General features: G+C 52.5%; 1 protein-coding gene across 1 annotated transcript in view; it reads left to right on the top strand.

The window, feature by feature from the left end:
* Positions 1–16,229, top strand: part of PEAR1 (platelet endothelial aggregation receptor 1) — a gene marked incomplete at its 3' end in the record, with an annotated part of 29,684 nt that extends 13,455 nt beyond the window's left edge. Inside the window, exons 6-20 of the mRNA XM_081214118.1 lie at positions 1,430–1,676; positions 1,904–2,027; positions 4,366–4,502; positions 7,838–8,050; positions 8,260–8,434; positions 9,805–9,925; positions 10,168–10,331; positions 10,972–11,074; positions 12,766–12,912; positions 13,125–13,253; positions 13,447–13,575; positions 13,953–14,171; positions 14,510–14,622; positions 15,618–15,732; positions 16,164–16,229. Of these exons, the coding sequence (XP_081070244.1) occupies positions 1,430–1,676; positions 1,904–2,027; positions 4,366–4,502; positions 7,838–8,050; positions 8,260–8,434; positions 9,805–9,925; positions 10,168–10,331; positions 10,972–11,074; positions 12,766–12,912; positions 13,125–13,253; positions 13,447–13,575; positions 13,953–14,171; positions 14,510–14,622; positions 15,618–15,732; positions 16,164–16,229 (2,202 nt within the window). The remainder of the gene's footprint in view (positions 1–1,429; positions 1,677–1,903; positions 2,028–4,365; positions 4,503–7,837; positions 8,051–8,259; positions 8,435–9,804; positions 9,926–10,167; positions 10,332–10,971; positions 11,075–12,765; positions 12,913–13,124; positions 13,254–13,446; positions 13,576–13,952; positions 14,172–14,509; positions 14,623–15,617; positions 15,733–16,163) is intronic.
* Between the last annotated feature and the right edge of the window lie 6 nt (positions 16,230–16,235).

Below are 16,235 nucleotides of genomic sequence, written 5' to 3'. Positions count from 1 at the left end.
CTGTGAATCCTCTGATTCACTGGAAAGACTGGGAGATCTCGGGTCGTCGTCATCACTCATCTTTTCTTCTGCCTCCTCCCCTTCGCTCTCTGTCTCCTCCCTTGCCTGTGCCTCTGCTCCTAAACCCCTGACAGATGGCATACACAATGTTAGACGATGAGCAATTAAATAGTCCCGAGATGGTATGTGTGATGTTGTTGGGGCCAGTAATGGTGTTGTCCGGGTGTATGTGGCAGCAAAGTTGGCATCTGGGTTTATTGCAGGCTCTGGTGCCAGTGTCCGTGTTAAGTCTGGTTGTAGTATTATTGTGGGTTAGGAGTTGTTTAAGATTGGGTGGCTGTCTGTAGGCAATGAAAGGTCTTCCTCCCAGAGGAAGAGGTTGGGTTACACCGGATTAACATATGGAGGAGGGAGGGGGGAATATGCAGAGCTGGAGATATGCGCAGATAAGCACTTCCTGAGTACCGGTGATGAGAAGTCAATGGTCCATGTATGCATATTCTGTCACCTGGCATTGCCCGGAGGAAAGGCTTGGCAGAGTGATTTGACAGGATCAGGGTCTTGACACCTTGCTTGAGGGATTATGGAGGACAGGGGAGGTGTCATGGAGTCCTAGAGAAATTGAGCAAATTGGCACGTTGATTTTCTATGAATTTTATAGATTTTAGTCCCTTTTGACATCGACAATTGGAAATAAATGGATATATTGTAGTGAAAAAGAAGGTGAAGAAGACATGCCCCCCCTTCCGTATCATTACCAAACTTAAAACCAAGGAGAGACCTGGTCTGAATAGAGACATTGGATTCTTCTCTCATTATACATGATAAAGCTATTTTTAGCCATCTCACCCCTTGCTTTTTCCTATAAGACCAATTGCAGTCATTAACAGTCGTCAACAGGTTTACCACGCCTATCAGCCAATCCCCCATTCCCACCCCCCTTCTGAGTAATCCCCCTCCCCACCTCCCACTACAGATAAGGGTCTGGTGACTTCTGTTTCAGTGTATCAGAAGAAGTGTGCCTGCACACGAAAGCTCACACCAAGAACAAGGTTGGTCTCTAAGGTGCTACTGGAAGGAATTTTTTTATTTTGTTTCGACTACGGCAGACCAACACGGCTACCTACCTGTAACTGAGACTTTATTGTATGTTTTTAGTATTTTGTTGCAAGGCGCCCAGAGTGACTGGTGCAACGCAGTCAGATGGGCGGCATGTAATTTTTATTTTAACTATTATTAGAGCCTTGTGTGGGAAGACCTTCCCAACACTCACCCGGCTGGTGGGGGTACCCCCATTTTGTGTGGCCGCCCAGAGTTCTTGGCCATCCTTTGGTTGGTGCAGTCTGCCCCGAACCCCCCTTGCCTTTCCTCAGCTGCTCTCCCTTCTTCTTCCTCCTCCTCTTCCTCCTCTCCTCTCCTCCCCCTCCAGGGTGCAACCGCCTGTCCTGGGGGCCAGACTGCCAGCAGCCCTGCGGGTGCCTGAACGGAGGCAGCTGCCACCCCCTGTCTGGGGCCTGCCTTTGCCCGCCGGGCTACAAGGGCCCCTCCTGCGAGGAGCTCTGCCCTCCAGGTACCTACGGCCAGGACTGCCAGATGGGCTGCCACTGCGAGAATGGTGCCCAGTGCGACACGGAGACAGGGGCCTGCCTGTGCGCCCCGGGATTCAGCGGCCCACTGTGAGTAGCACCTCGGGGATGCAGGTTGGCAGACAGAAAAGCGGGGGGGGGGGTGTAGACCTCTGGTGAACTGGGCTGAGGGCCGTTATGGTCTGGAGCTGGGTTCCAATCTCTCCTCAGGGCAAAACCTAGAATGAGTTTCTAGTGCTTCTGAGAGCCGCTGTAAAGGTGAGGCTGAGGGGAAGGGTCCTTGCAAGCTCAGCCTCACCCTTCCTCATCTCTTGCAGCTGCGAGCAGCCCTGCCAAAACGACACCAGTGGCTTCCAGTGCCTGACCCTGTGCCCTTGCCAGCAAGGGGGCATCTGCCACCCCCCTGAGACCAGCAAGTGCGTCTGCCCTCCAGGATGGATGGTACGTTTATGTGTGTGTGAGAGAGAGAGGAGGGCTGGAGCACTTGTGATTCCAGGCCCTAGCAGCGGCGTAGCGTGAGTTGTCAGCACCCGGGGCAACGCAAGTAATTTGCGCCCCCCCTAACCCCTAAGCTGCGAGTTGCCGCTGGCGCTGCCGCCCAAACGACGCCGCTTGCCCAGAGGAGGAGGGGGGCAGAGAGACGAGGAAAATGCAACATGGCCCAGCAGCTACAGCAGCAGTGGCGGAGGCGGGGCTGTGAGGAGGGGCTGCCTGGCACGTCCTCCCCGGCGAGCGCTGAGAGCCGCTGCCTGCTGGGCGCCTTCAGCCCGGACGCGCGCACAGCTCGTCGGTTCCGCGAGACATGCGGCTCTGCTACAGCCTGCGCCCGAGGCTCTTCGGCGACTCCGGAGGCAGCGAGCGCGCGCCCCCCCAGATGTTGCGCCCGGTGCGGCCTGCCGCCCTTGCACCCCCCACGCTACGCCACTGGGCCCTAGGATGGGGATGGGGGAGGTGGGCCTGCACTGTCCATCCAGCCACTGACCTGAGAGCTCACCTGCTCAGGTGCCACCACAGGGGAGGAGAACACAGGGCTCTGAGCCCCACCCTGAGCAAAGTGGGTTTTTGTGGGAATGTTCAGGGATGCAGGAGAGGATCTATTGTTCGATTATAGCCTTTCCAACTTGTGTTAACAAGTTCACAGTTTAGCAGAGTAACATTCCCCCTTTTAAGCTCATAGCGGATGCATTTGCTGAGGCTGACTAAAGCCTATAGAATAACCGTTCTGGTATTTTCCCCTTATTACCTCATAAAAGATAAGACACGAAAAAGTCTTCTATAAAAGTATAAAAAGAGTTTACTCACTCACATTCTGTTCACAGTCGGATCCCAGAAGGCAGACTTAGCTTAGAAAAGTTACATATACCTTGAAACTATCTCATAAGGTTAATGCCAGAATATTGTGAAAGATGGAAAGGATTTGCTGAGATAATTAACAACTAGAATACAAAAAAGGGAGGTGTGAGGAGGTCGATGAAATAAGTTAATGAAAGTTAAGGATTTGGGAATATTGGATTTGTTTTTAAAATTTGTTGTATATTTTTGTTTTTTGATTGTGTTGTATTGTGTGTTTTGTTTTTTGTTTTTTCTTTTGGTTTCTATTGATTTGTATTGTTTAATTGTTACTCTTATCTACTGTTGTCTCTTTTTTTCTATTCTCTTTTTCTTGTTTTTTCCTTCTTTTTTTCCTTTGTAATTTTAAATTTTTCAATAAATATCATTAAAAAAAAAAGAAACTATCTCATAAGGAGACAGTCCCTTTGTCCTCTCTTGGCTGGAGGCCAAGATAGCATCTTTGGCCAAGCAGATATTGCTTCTTCAACGCATGTACTCAAAAGAGAGAGATGGCTGCCCTGCCCTGTGCTTTTGTCCTTACCTGCACAGGTGAGGCCACGCCCACCTCTAGTCACATGCAGAGGAAGTCTGTCCCAGCCCAGAAGGAAACAGGAAGTTGACCTGCTGGCTGGACAAACAGTCCTCCCTATGTGTAAACATGTTCACTCTAGGAAGGTTGTACATGACTGCTCTTGTGTTTCACATCCCACGGTTTTGCAGGGGGGTTGGGGCAGCATCCATTGCAACCTACGTGGGGGCTGGGATTTCCTCCTGCCCCCTTGCTGCAGGGCAGGGGAGGGCCCTGGGCTTTCTGGCCCCACTTCCCCCCAGTTTGTATATTCCTTCTCTGCTTAGGGTGTGGCAAGAGAGGCTCTGCAGCTCCTCCTTCCTCATCTCCAGCTATCGCCCCCTTTCATTGCAGGCCCCCTGCCTTCTTTCTCCCCGCCCCCATTTCCCCCCTGTGCGAGGGGAACTGTCCCTGCAGGGAGGCTTTTGGGGGTCAGGAAGAGTGCCCTCCTCTTTCTCTGTGCACCCCATTGAGAGAGTCATTCCTGCTTTGACAGTCATGCCCAGGCATGATTTCATTTCATTTATTTTATTATTACTTTTGCACCCCGCCTTTCCTCCAAGGGGCTCTCACTCTCCCCATTTAACAGCCCCCCACAACAGCCCTGTGAGGTAGGTTAGGCTGAGAGGTGGTGACCAACCCAAGGTTATGCCCAGTGAGCTTCATGGCTGGGGTGGGGGAACGGAACTCTGGCTCCCCCCCCCATCCCAGTCCAACACGCTAACCACTAGGCCACGCTGGCCATTAGGTGCCTCCACCCAGGCAGGGAGTTGGTTGTTTCTTCTTCTTGTGGACAAGCAGGATTGACCCTTGGGGGGCAGGGTTTGCGCTTGGCACCACTGTGATCGGGGCTCTCTCTCTGCCCCCCCCCCCATGCAGGGCTCCATCTGCTCCTTCCGCTGCCCCGAAGGGCGCTTTGGCTCCAGCTGCCAAGGGGAGTGCAGGTGCCACAACGGAGGCCTCTGCAACCAGGAGTCTGGGCAGTGCCAGTGTGCTCCAGGCTACACGGGGGAGAGGTGAGTAGACTCCACCGGGCAGCGGGGGTGTCCACATGCTTAAAAAGTGAAGCAGGAAATGGGGGGGGGGGTAAAAAGGTCTCAAGACTCGTCATTTTGGGTCCCAGGAAAAGGGCAGCAAAGGAAATAATGGCATCTATAGAAAACCCACTCACTGTTGACATTTCACAGCAGATGAGGGTATAAGAAGCAAAATCTCTTCCAGAGGTGAGTGAAATTAAAAATGAAATTAAAAATGATATGGACAGTTTGGATTTTAAAAATGACCCAAAAAAATTGGCAAGACCAGAAGGAACAGTTCATTGGGAGGCGTTCGGCTGACCTAGCATGTTGCTAGGATAGAAGAAAGGATTATTCTGTTGTCTGGAGAAATAAGGTAACTAAATGAAAGTGGAGACTTTGGAAAAGTGGAGTAATACACAGAGAGAGGGAAATATATTTGGATAATTTGGCATTAAAGGAGCTGAGAGAAAAGAGTTCTACCTAAAATTCAGAAGGGTGAAGACATTGGGGACAAAGTGATTAATTGCCTTGCATCCTTTTTGAGGGGAAGTGGATGAAATAAGCAAAACCTACAGAATTAATACACGTTCTACAAAATTAGCAACAGACTTTATGGAGAAATTCAAATGGGAACTGGAAGAAATGCTAACGGATGAGACTGAAGACATGGAATTGGGAGCTGTAGGTTAACAATGAAATGAAGCCAGAACTTTTCCTTCTAGGAGTAATGGATATATAATTAGAAGGACCATGGAACATTATTTCAATATGTGACCACAGCAGCGAGACTTTTATTTTCACAAAGACAGAAAGATTCATCATTACCTACCATGGAGGAATGGTTGCTAAAATGATTGGACTTAGCTGAGATGTCAAAGCTGATGTGTTTAATTAAAGAAAAATACCGGTAATTGTTGGTATTTACTAAAGACTGGAAATCCCTTTTGGACTTTTTGCATGAAAAAGGAAATGAACTTATGATATCTGGATCTGAGAATTGAAGAAAATATTGGTTTTTAGAAAGTGGAATAGTTGGGTGTTACCTTTGTTACCGGAAAAATCCGAGGGCCCCCTTGGACAAAAAGTAAAGACACCAACCAGAGTAAATTGGAGCAAATCAGCAGCCTGTAGACTTGGCCTTTATTGAACTGTTGCAACAGGGTGCTCCCCTCACTTGCAGGAGAGGAAAGACACAGAAAAATGGTGTGCAAGGCCTTATAAAAACTTTTGAAATTCCCATCCTGTAGGTCAAGCCCACCCCCAGAAACATCATGCATACATCACAGAAAGGAGGGATTGAGGGAGGGGTGGTGGTGGTAACCTGAGTGTCCTGTCACCTGGCTGGTTCCTCCTTTCCCCCTCCCCATGAGTCATTTTCCAGGTGACAGAGGGGATTTTGCAGTTTCCTGCCCCCAGAGGGAAGATCTGATCATTGTCCTTTGTTCAAGTCCATGCTGAATCCACTCCCATATGCAAGTTCTTTGTGATCTTGATGGTCTTCTGTCTGGGACCATCTGGGTTGGCATAGCAGTTGGGCAGGGCTCCTGTGGATGTGCTGGGATGGTGAAGGGATTATGGTGCCCTGTATCAAACCTTCCCCATTTTGTAGTCCTTCCTTCATGGAGTAAAATAAAAGTGGAACAGTGCAAATCCGATGTATGGTTGATTTTCTATGAATTTATAACAGAAGCGTAGTGTATGTAGTGTGTGAGTGTGTGTGAAGTTTGTAGAAACTGAATGATTGGGGGGGGGTTCCTGCTACACCTTGGAGTGGAAGTTTTGAATAACATTCTATATATAGCAGAAAAACAAAGAACCAGAAGTTCTCTTTTATTCTTTTCCCTTTTTTGCTTTCTTCTCTTTCCCCCCTTTTTCTGTTCCTCTTTTTGGCTTCTGTTTTTATTTTATTTCATCTTTGGGATTCTAAAAAGATATTGGATATTAGCTTTTGTATATCTTTTTTTGACTTTAATAAAACCTATGGCAAATAAAAAAAGAAATGATGATGGGAAGACAAGGGATACCTAAGTAGCATACCTGTATTGGCCTTACGAGGGTCCCCGGCAGGGGGTGGGCCAAGGCAAGCTGGACAGGCCGGCCCCCATGGCCCCTTCTCCTTCTGCCCCCCAGTCCCTCCTCCGGGGCCATTGGTGGGTCTTCTCCCTGCTGTGCGGCTCAACAGCTGCAGCCCCAGTTGGTGAGTATTTATGGAGGAAGCCAGTCCCCCCCCCCACGAGTGGATCTTTCCCCCGGGTGAGAAAAGGATGCAGCCTGGAGGGGAAGGAAACACTGCTCTCTGCCAGCTTTTTAATACAGACAATGGAGGAGAAAAATTAAGCCCCTGATAGTTTTCCCATCTAGGTCAGAGGAAGGAGAAGAGGCCAGGGGATGCAGGGGGCTTCAGGCACACCTGGGGGGCATTTGTAGCACCCCCATGGAGCCTGCCTTAGCCCAATTCCTGGCAAAAGAGGCTGAGCTGAGGGGCTGGGGGGGGCAAAGCTCCTTTCTCCTGGGCACCTCGCTGCACCAGTTCTCTCTCATCAGCTGTGCCAGCCACAAGGCTTGCCCCTCCCTGCCCCCCCATGAGTTTTTCCTTCATATAGAAAAATAATCCCTCAGACTTTAAAAGCAGCCACGGGGATGGTGCTAAATTCAGAATCTGCTGCCAGCTGTCATTGGTGCTTCATAAAACCACATACTGAAGAACGATGTCCTTTCTCAAATGGATCTTGATCAGCTCCACATCCTTCTGCACCCCCCCCGTGTGTGTGTGTGTGTGTGTGTGTGTGTGTGTGTGTTTTGATGATATGCAGAGTAGCTTACAGCTAGGAAGCTAAATAACTCCTCTGGATGATTGATAAAGACCATAGAATATCCAGACCCTTTATAGTCAAAGAACTTTCCTTTCATAAACATATAACTGAGAACATACCTACAATCTCATGCTTATTCACTTTGTTCCTGCACAGGATTCTCCCTATTAACATTTCGGGATCTTCCTCTGTCTGCTTCACTTCAGGCAGATCACGCTGACAGGCACTCAGGATCCTGAATAAACCTCTCTCTCTCAGCCATTATCCCTCACTCACACAGAGAGAGAAGAGCAGAAAAGGCAGTTAAAAAACGACAGCTGCTGGAATAACAGTCACAACAGAATGGAATGCCTTTCCCATGTGACTCACAGTCAGCCAATCACATGAGAGAGCTATAGCCAAAGGGAAAAAATACCATACTAAAAATACACAGCAAATCCACCTAAGCAAACATTCCCATTTCAGGAAATTAAATCGTTATCCATAACAACCGTGGTCTCTTTCTCCCCACGCTCTCAGGTGCCGTGAGCAGTGCCCCATCGGCCGCTACGGGCAGGACTGCGGGCAGGAGTGCGACTGCGCCAACGGCGGGCGCTGCTTCCACATCAACGGAGCCTGCCTCTGTGAAGCCGGCTTCCTGGGCAGCCGCTGCGAGGAGCGAAAGTGCCTGCCAGGTCTCCACGGCCTCTCCTGCCACCTGCCCTGCCTCTGCCACCCACACCACACACAGAGGTAGGCGGGCACACACAGTGGACGGGCTTCTCCACTGATCTGTCCCCATTTGGCAGGTGGGGGAGATTTGCCTTTTGCACCCCCTGCCCCCCACAAAGCCCTTCTTCTCCGGGCCTCCCCCCCCCCAGCCTCCAGGCTCAGAGAAGCTAGAAGCTGTCGAGGGAAGATGTCTGGGAGTAGCCACCATCTCCTTGTTTGCCCCCCCCCAGCTGCCACCCACTCTCAGGAGAATGCACCTGCAAGCCGGGCTGGGCAGGACTCTTCTGCAACGAGACCTGCCCCCCTGGGCACCACGGCTTTGGCTGCCAGGAGCCCTGTTTGTGCCTGAACGGAGGGACCTGCGACGGCGAGACGGGGCTCTGCGCTTGCCCGCCAGGCTACATGGTGAGTCCCACTCGGAGGTCCCTGGGCTTCCGTCCTAGGCGGACGGCTAGATCTAGCATGGGCAGGAAAGGGTTGTGCCCCTCTGGCAAGCAGAGCCTGGATCGCGTATTTGAAGGGGAGGGTGTGACAAATTGGAACTGCAAGTAAAATCGCTCTCCTAACCCACAGCCTGATGGCCACTCTGAAGGTCCTGTGGGCTTGCATTGCCAGTGGGGCAGGCAGGAAACAGATTGGGGGGGGTCTCAAAAAATTTAAAGGGCCATTTGCAGGAGAGAAAAACTTGGGCATCCTGATAGGGGGTCTCACCCCTGGTTCTGTGCTGGAATATTTTCCTCCCCTTGACGCCAGTGTTAAAGGAAAACTCCTGGCTCACTTGGATTTGCCAAAATAAAAAATTCCTTCCAGTAGCACCTTAAAGACTATGGCAGACCAACACGGCTACCTATCTGTAATTGGATTTGCCAGACAAAGACACCAGCTAAGAGTACTGGAGCAAAGCAGTCTGTAGGCCTGGTTTTTATTCAAGGAACTGTTGCAACAGGACTTCCAACTACCACATGGAAGAAGCAGAAAGAAGTCCTGCACAAAGGATGGCTCGCTGTTTTACAAGTTTCCCTTTTACCCACAACACCCTGAGTGAGACATCACACGTACATCATATACACAGCTATGTCATAATCTGGGAGGGGTCTTCTGGCAGAAACCTGAGCATCAGGTTTGCCCCCACCCCTCCCTTGACCTCCACCTCACACCCATTAAGTAAAACAAAAGGTGAGTATATACATGTCCCTGTTCTCCTGTCAAGATAAGCACAGCCCTTTATTGTGACCAAGATTCTAATAAACTGAAGTTGGGTTTCTATTGTTTCTGGAATGGCTACCTGTGCCTGGCACGCAGAGGCCAGGATGCCAGCGATTATCACCCAGGCAAGGAAGCTGCTGAGTACCATGGTCTCAGGCTTGAGGGATTATGGCTGCTGACACCCCAGACTCCCCTCTTGCTAGCCATTTCCTTCCTGAACAGAACAAAGTTGGAATGGTGCAAATCCAATACTGGCTTTCTAAAATTTTCCCATTGAGCCAATACTTGGATACATTTATCAGTGAACTGTTGCATTTTGTAATGTGCAGTGGAGGCCCTTTGAATAGAGCTAGGAAGAAACTGTGTGATGAAGTGTTTTGTGGGAACATTTGCAGGAGTGATTGTGTTGAGTTTGGTAGTTGGGGGGTATGATGTCTGCTGGAGGGGCAAGCCCCCCAACCTTTCCATAAATTCAGGTAACACCAGAAAGGAAAGGGGTGCATTGGGGGGATTGTCCCCCCAGCTGTGCGTGGCCCCTCCTTCCCCTCACGCCCATCTTGTGCCCTCAGGGTGCCCACTGCTCCAGCCACTGCCCTCCGGAGACCTTTGGGGTCAACTGCTCCCTGCCTTGCACCTGCCACAACGCCCTCGCCTGCTCTCCCATTGACGGGACCTGTGTCTGCAAGGAAGGTAGGAAAGGTGGTGGGGAGACATGGGGAGTGGGGAGGCAGCAGGTTACGGGAACCTGCCTTTAGGGATCCCTTGAGGTCATCTGGAGTTATTTCCCTTGGCCAGGCTTGGCATGTTCTGCTAGTGCAAAGCATAAGGAGGGGGCAGAAAATCCAAGGTCCATTTCTGTGTGTACCTTTGTTCTCCCTCTCTCCCCCTCCCTGCCTTGGGCACCTTGTTTCCTGCCAATTTTGCCTCCCCAGGTTGGCAAGGCGCAGACTGCTCCCTCCCCTGCCCCGCAGGCACCTGGGGCTCTGCTTGCAACGAGACCTGCCGCTGCGCCAACGGAGCTTCCTGCAGCCCGGTCAGTGGGGCATGCGCATGCGCGGCAGGCTGGCATGGCCGCCAGTGTGAGGAGCCCTGCCCGGTAGGTGGCACTTGGGAAAGAGAGGGGGGTAAGGAGCAGGGTTAAGCTGCCACCAATATATAGACAGGTTCCTTTGGGGGGCTGCTGTGGCTGTCCCGGGAGAGGACTGAGCGGGGGGCTTTCTCCACTTCCTTTTCCAGGTCCCCCCACTGCACCATGTGGGCAGTTTCCCCCTCCTCTCTTTACACGGCTTAACTCGGGGTATGGGAGCTGGGCATCGCCCTGCTTCTAGCAAATGGATTGTAGCGGGGTGGGCAATTGCCCCTGGCTGTTGCCAAAGCTGAGGCTGCCCAGTCTGGGTGATCCAGGATATGCCTGACAGGAACAGAGCTTCTCAAAGGGCTGCTTTCTGACCCGCCTCACTGCAGAGCTGGGGGTGCCCCCTGGGCACACCTGTGGAGCGGCCTCCTGCCTTGGCACCTGGGCTATGCCTCTTGCGCATGAGACATCTTTCCTGGCGAGTGGGGGAGCGGGGACTTGCCAGAGTTGTGCAGGGTATGGTGGCGGGACAGTTCCTCCTTTCCAAATCCAGGGGTGGCTGGCGAAGAGGGATAGAACCACTAGTGGGGAGATTTCTCTTGTGCCTTCCTGTCCACTGCACGGCTGAGAAAGCCCCCTTCCCTCTCCCTCCTTCCCCTAGGAAGGCTTCTACGGCCTCAGCTGCAGCAGCAGGTGCTCCTGCCAGAACGCAGAACGCTGTGATCCCGTTCTGGGGCAATGCCACTGCCTACCTGGGTGGACAGGTGAGCAGGGGCGGGGCTCAATCTCCCACCTGCCGTGGGTCCTGGGCTGGAGAGGGTTTGGGGTCGTCAGGCAAGGCTGGGGTTCCAGCCACCTGTGAGTGGCCCAAGGGCAAGGCAGGCCTGCTGGAGGAACCCTTCCTTCTTTCAGGGTGATCTGAAAGTGGGGGATGTTGACATCAGTCCCTTGTCATGGTCAGATCACTTCCTGTTGAGATTGAGGCTTTCTTGACCTTTTCACCTTTGCAGAGGTGCGGGGGGCACAGACCCCTATGAGGGTGGTCCACCCTTGGAGGCTGATGGATCCAATGGGTTTCCAGACAGCTCAGGGGGGTTTTCCAGCTGATACGACTGGCACTCCTGTTGAAGCCCTGGCCAAAATGTGGACTATCCTGACAGGCGGCTCAAATGCTAGTGGAGGGAAAGTCTGGTGAAATGCAACTGAACCCGGTGAGGGAGCCTCCCGAGTGGCAATGAGAGCAGCAAAGGCCTCCTCACTGTGCTGTCCTGCAGAGCTTTTCTTACAGTCTGGCCTGACAAAGGTGGCAGAGTCTGCAGGAGCTCACTGTGACTTGTTTGCGAAGCATTTTCAGTGTAAAATCTCTTGGATCCACCAGAATCTTGACTCTGCTGTTAAAGCAGATGAATCTCATGGGGTGTCCAGAGCACAGTCTAGCCCTGTTGTGATGGATGAGTTTCAGTTAGTAAGAATGTGGAGAAGGTACTTGGACTGGTCAGAGTGACCACTTGCCCTCTGGACGCTTGGCCCTCTTGGCTCATAAAAAAGGTGGTTTGGAAACTTTAGCTGGTGCAGACGTTGGTGGTCAGGCTAAACTACCCTGTAGCTGAAGGGCAGTATAGAAATTCAATAAAATCATAAATATATACATTTCCCTGCAAGCTTTGCTTGCTAAACCATGACTTGCCTTGCATTTCCTTCAGTGCCTCAAAAAAGCAATTGTCCTAAGGTCATGTGATGATGATGATGATTATTGTAATTAATAATACTAATAATACTAATAATAGCCTAAAGGTCTGTCACAGGAAGATGAAACAAGCTTGTTTTCTGCTGCTCCAGAGGGGAGGACCTGAACTAATGGATTCAAAATGCTAGACAGGAGTTTCCAACTAAATATTAGGAATTACTTTTAGTTCTCCACTGACAGAAGATCATTATGTGGTGACTGATACAGGTAATCTGACTATTAATCTCAGTCTGGAGATCAGAGTAATCATGGAGAACCTCAAATGTTTTGATGAAGGCTGTTTTCTGCTGTCTGCGCCTGGGGGCTTGGGCAAGCTGAAGAGCACCCACCGCCTTGTAAGCACCCTTCATGGGTAGAAAGATTGGCATCCTCTCTTAATAAATTGTGGGACAAGAAAAATGGCAAATTGGAGATTTATCTGTCTGCTGGTGAAAATCTACAATTGGAAAACTGGTAATAGCCGTTTTCTGTCTCTACAAAGAAGGGGAAACTGGTTGTTAAAGTGCCTAAGGCAGAGTGAAAAGCCTGATTTGGGGGGGGGGGGGAGGTTGGGCTAGATGATCCTGGGTGCCCCACCCAACTCTACAATTCTGATTGTAGTCTAAGGCCATGGTGATTCTGTGAGCAATCCATGCCTCTAGGATTCCCTCCCTGCTGTCAGCCCCTCGCAGTTTGTGCTGAGCTGCTTCCTGCTCCTTTCTCCCCCAGGCCCCAATTGCAGCCAGGAGTGCGCAGACGGCCTTTGGGGGCCCAACTGCAGCCAGCTGTGTCTCTGCAAGAACGGGGCCACCTGCTCCCCGAAGGATGGGAGCTGCGACTGCCCCCCAGGCTTCCGGGGTGCCACCTGCCAGCGCCGTAAGTAAGCTAGCCAGCCTACCAAGAGAGCCAGACCAGTGGGGGGGGGCGTGTCAGCGGGGCTGAGTCTTGGTGGGCTCAGTGGCCCCTTGGAGGCCAAGGCCCAAGGCGGCCCTGGCTGCCGGGGCAGACTGCCCTCCCCACGGGGACAGGTGGTGGGAAGCCAAAGAAGTCTGCTGCTCTGACACTGAGCTCCCTCTCCCCCCCCCCAGCCTGTCAGCCAGGGCGTTACGGCAAGAAATGCTCTGTGCCCTGCAAGTGTGCCAACCACTCCATCTGCCACCCAGTGGACGGTTTGTGTGATTGCCCTCTTGGCTGGACAGGCAGTGACTGCTCCGAACGTGAGTTATCCACTTGTTGGAAGGAGACAATGCGGAGAGGAGGGGGAGAAACTTTGGCACACCCCTCTTGCTGGCTGCTGTGCCCCAAGGGAGGGTGCCTGTGCTGCCTGGCCTGTTTAGCTGGGCTCTGCCTACATTTCAAATGGCGGGCGACCCACCTGCCGCCTCTGTGCCTGCTCTGCTTTCTCCACAGGCTGCCCTGCAGGGTTCTTTGGGGCCAGCTGCACCCAGCGGTGCCAGTGTTGGAGGGAGGCTCCCTGCGAGCCGGACTCCGGGAGGTGCCTGTGCCCCTCTGGCTACACTGGAGCCCACTGTGAGACCCGTAAGTACCAAGAGGCCCCCGCTTCCCTCTCTCCGCTCCCATGGAGTGAAAGGGGCTCTCAACTGCGAGGAGGAGGCGGAGAATGCTTCAGGGTGGGAGGTTTGGACTGGGTGAGCCTTGGAGATCCCTTCCAATGCTAAAGCTCTATGGCAGGTCAAAGTGCCCCTTGGGCATCCACCACAATAGACTTTTGTGAGCAGAGACAGGTGCGGAGAAACTGAAATGGCTCTGCTCTGGTGGGGAGGTGAGAAGATCTCCTCCTGTCTGCCAGTGGAGGGTAGGTGGTCCCCTCTGAACCCAGGAGGAGAGAAGCTCTTCAAGAGATGGGGGTCCCCATTTCTGGCAAGAAGGTGCAACTCTGCTGCCTCCCTGTGCAGGGACACTCGACCCGCCCCCCCTGACCATGGTTCCTGCCATTCCTGCTGGCAACCCCTCCCTGGGGGCCGTGATGGGCATCGTCACCCTGGCTGTCCTGCTGGTGGGCATGCTGGCGGCCTTCCTCTGCTACCGGCACTGGCAGAGGGACAAGGAGCATCGCCACATGGCTGTGGCCTACACCACAGCGAGGATGGATGCCTCAGAGTACGCCGTGCCAGGTGAGGAATGCGCCGCCTGGCTCTCGCTTCACGCCACCCTCACAAAGCAAGACTCAAGTCTTGGAGAATGTTCTGACAGTAAGAACGGACTCCCTTGGAAGGTGAAGAGGTCTCCTTCCTTGAAGCAGAGGTTGGGCAGTCACCTGCCAGCTTGGCCACCCTATAGTTTTGTAGAGGGTTGGACTAGATGACACTTGGGATCCCTTCCAACTCTGCTATTCTGTGATTCAGCTCTACAATATCTATGAAATTGGCCTGGGGGGGATGGTGAGGGCGGTGAATTTCCAGAGAATGCGGGGCTTTTGTACTGACCTGTCTCCGTCTGCCTTTCTGCCTAGACGTCCCTCCCAGCTGCACCCACTACTACTCCAACCCCAGCTACCACACCCTGTCGCCCTGTTGCCCCAGCCTCCCCTGCCCCAGTCCCCCTGAGCAGCCTGGCCCCAGCAAGGTAAGGATCTCTCCGGGGAGTGCAACACCACTCCGGGGCTGGCCGTGGCCTTGGGCCTTTCACCTGCGTGGACATTTGGGCATTCATTATGCAGTAGGCCCACAACTTACATGGGGGCTACGTTCTGGGGGTTTGTGCACAAAGTCAGGAAGATCCCTGGAAGGGACGGGGGGCCTTGGTGAGATCTCAGGCGGCCCTTTTCAACTGCTCTCTCCCCACTTTGCATTCATTCATTTATTCCTGGACCACTGACACAAAGCTGCCATTTCGTAAGTAAATCACACGTTAAGTTGCGGGTCTACTGTAATTTACAGCATAGGATTACAAAATTGTCAGGAAGTTTATTGTGTGTTGTCAGATGTGTGCTTTTAGAGTTGGAAAATAAAGAAACGCATGTCTAAAGGGAGATTTCCTCTCCCATTTCTGAGAGGTGCGCAGGGATTGGGCTCTTTGCTGTAGGAGGCAGAACTTCCAAAGTGGTGGCAGCGTCACTTTCCTCCTTTTTTACTGCACAAAAAGTCCGCTCACCAGTCTGGGCACCTGTGTGGAAACCAAAACCCAAGAAGCTGTAATGTTTGGCTTCTTCTGATTTGCACCCCTGGAGGGAGCCAGTTGTGGTGCCGAGTGTGGCTTCTGCAGGGCACAATCTTGGTCACTTGCAAACCGCAGCTGGCATTGGACAGTTCCGTGTTGCTGAGTCCCACTTGGCTGTGGTCAGTAATAAAGACAGACACTTTCCGGGGTGGGTTTTAAACAGGGAGACGTGCCTGGAGCGCCGAAGCCAAGTGCTTAAACATGGACCGGAAAGGGAGCCCCATAACAAGCCCCACCCCAAGGCAGGACTTTCATCTGCCAGGCCTTTGCCCATTCCACCCCTAGCCTTCACAGATGTCTTGGATAAAGAATCTTAATTGTTGGAGAGAAACTTTTGTTTGAGTTAGGGTCCCACACAGTCTGGCGCTAGGGTGACTGCCTGTTTTCTTCCCCCTCCCCAGCTGATCAGCAGTACAAAGAGCCTAGAGCGAGACTGGCCAGGAGTGTGTGGGGCCGACTGCAACGCCACGCTGCCCGCCGACTGGAAGCACCACAGGGCCACTCCAGCGGAGCCAGGTAAGGCTGTGGCATCTCCCTCCTCCTCCACCACGAGCCCTGGGCGCAGGCAAAGAGACCCATCTGTGGCCGTCACTCAGGAACACGGCCACCCTACACCTGTCCCCATTGCCGCTCCTGTAGAGACCCTTCCCCAAAGGGCAGCCACCCCAGCACACATTTCTCCCTAAGGGGTTTTGTCTTTCCTGCAAACCTGGCGGCCAGGAATGTTCCAGAACCACCTTCAGCAACTTGATGGACCCCAAATGGCAGCAGGTGTCGCTGTGAGGCTTCACACGAGTCTGTTTCCACCATCAGCTGGTCAGGGTGTCCTCTCCTCCACATGTGCTGTGCCAGGTCTGAACCCCACTGATAGGTTCTGGGGCTCAGACCCAGTGAGCTTCACCCAACAGAATCCCTCCCCCTCCTGGACTCCGTTTCCTTTTCGGCAGGAGGCCCCCAGATGGACCGCAGCTACAGCTACACTAACGGACTTGGAAGGTATTACAGCAAAGGTAAGAGCA

Source organism: Podarcis bocagei (genome assembly GCF_964188305.1).
Source record: "Podarcis bocagei genome assembly, contig: HAP1_SCAFFOLD_182, whole genome shotgun sequence".
In the NCBI taxonomy this organism is placed as follows: domain Eukaryota; kingdom Metazoa; phylum Chordata; class Lepidosauria; order Squamata; family Lacertidae; genus Podarcis; species Podarcis bocagei.
Note: the sequence above shows the minus strand (reverse complement) of the source record. Positions and strands in the feature narration are given on the sequence as shown.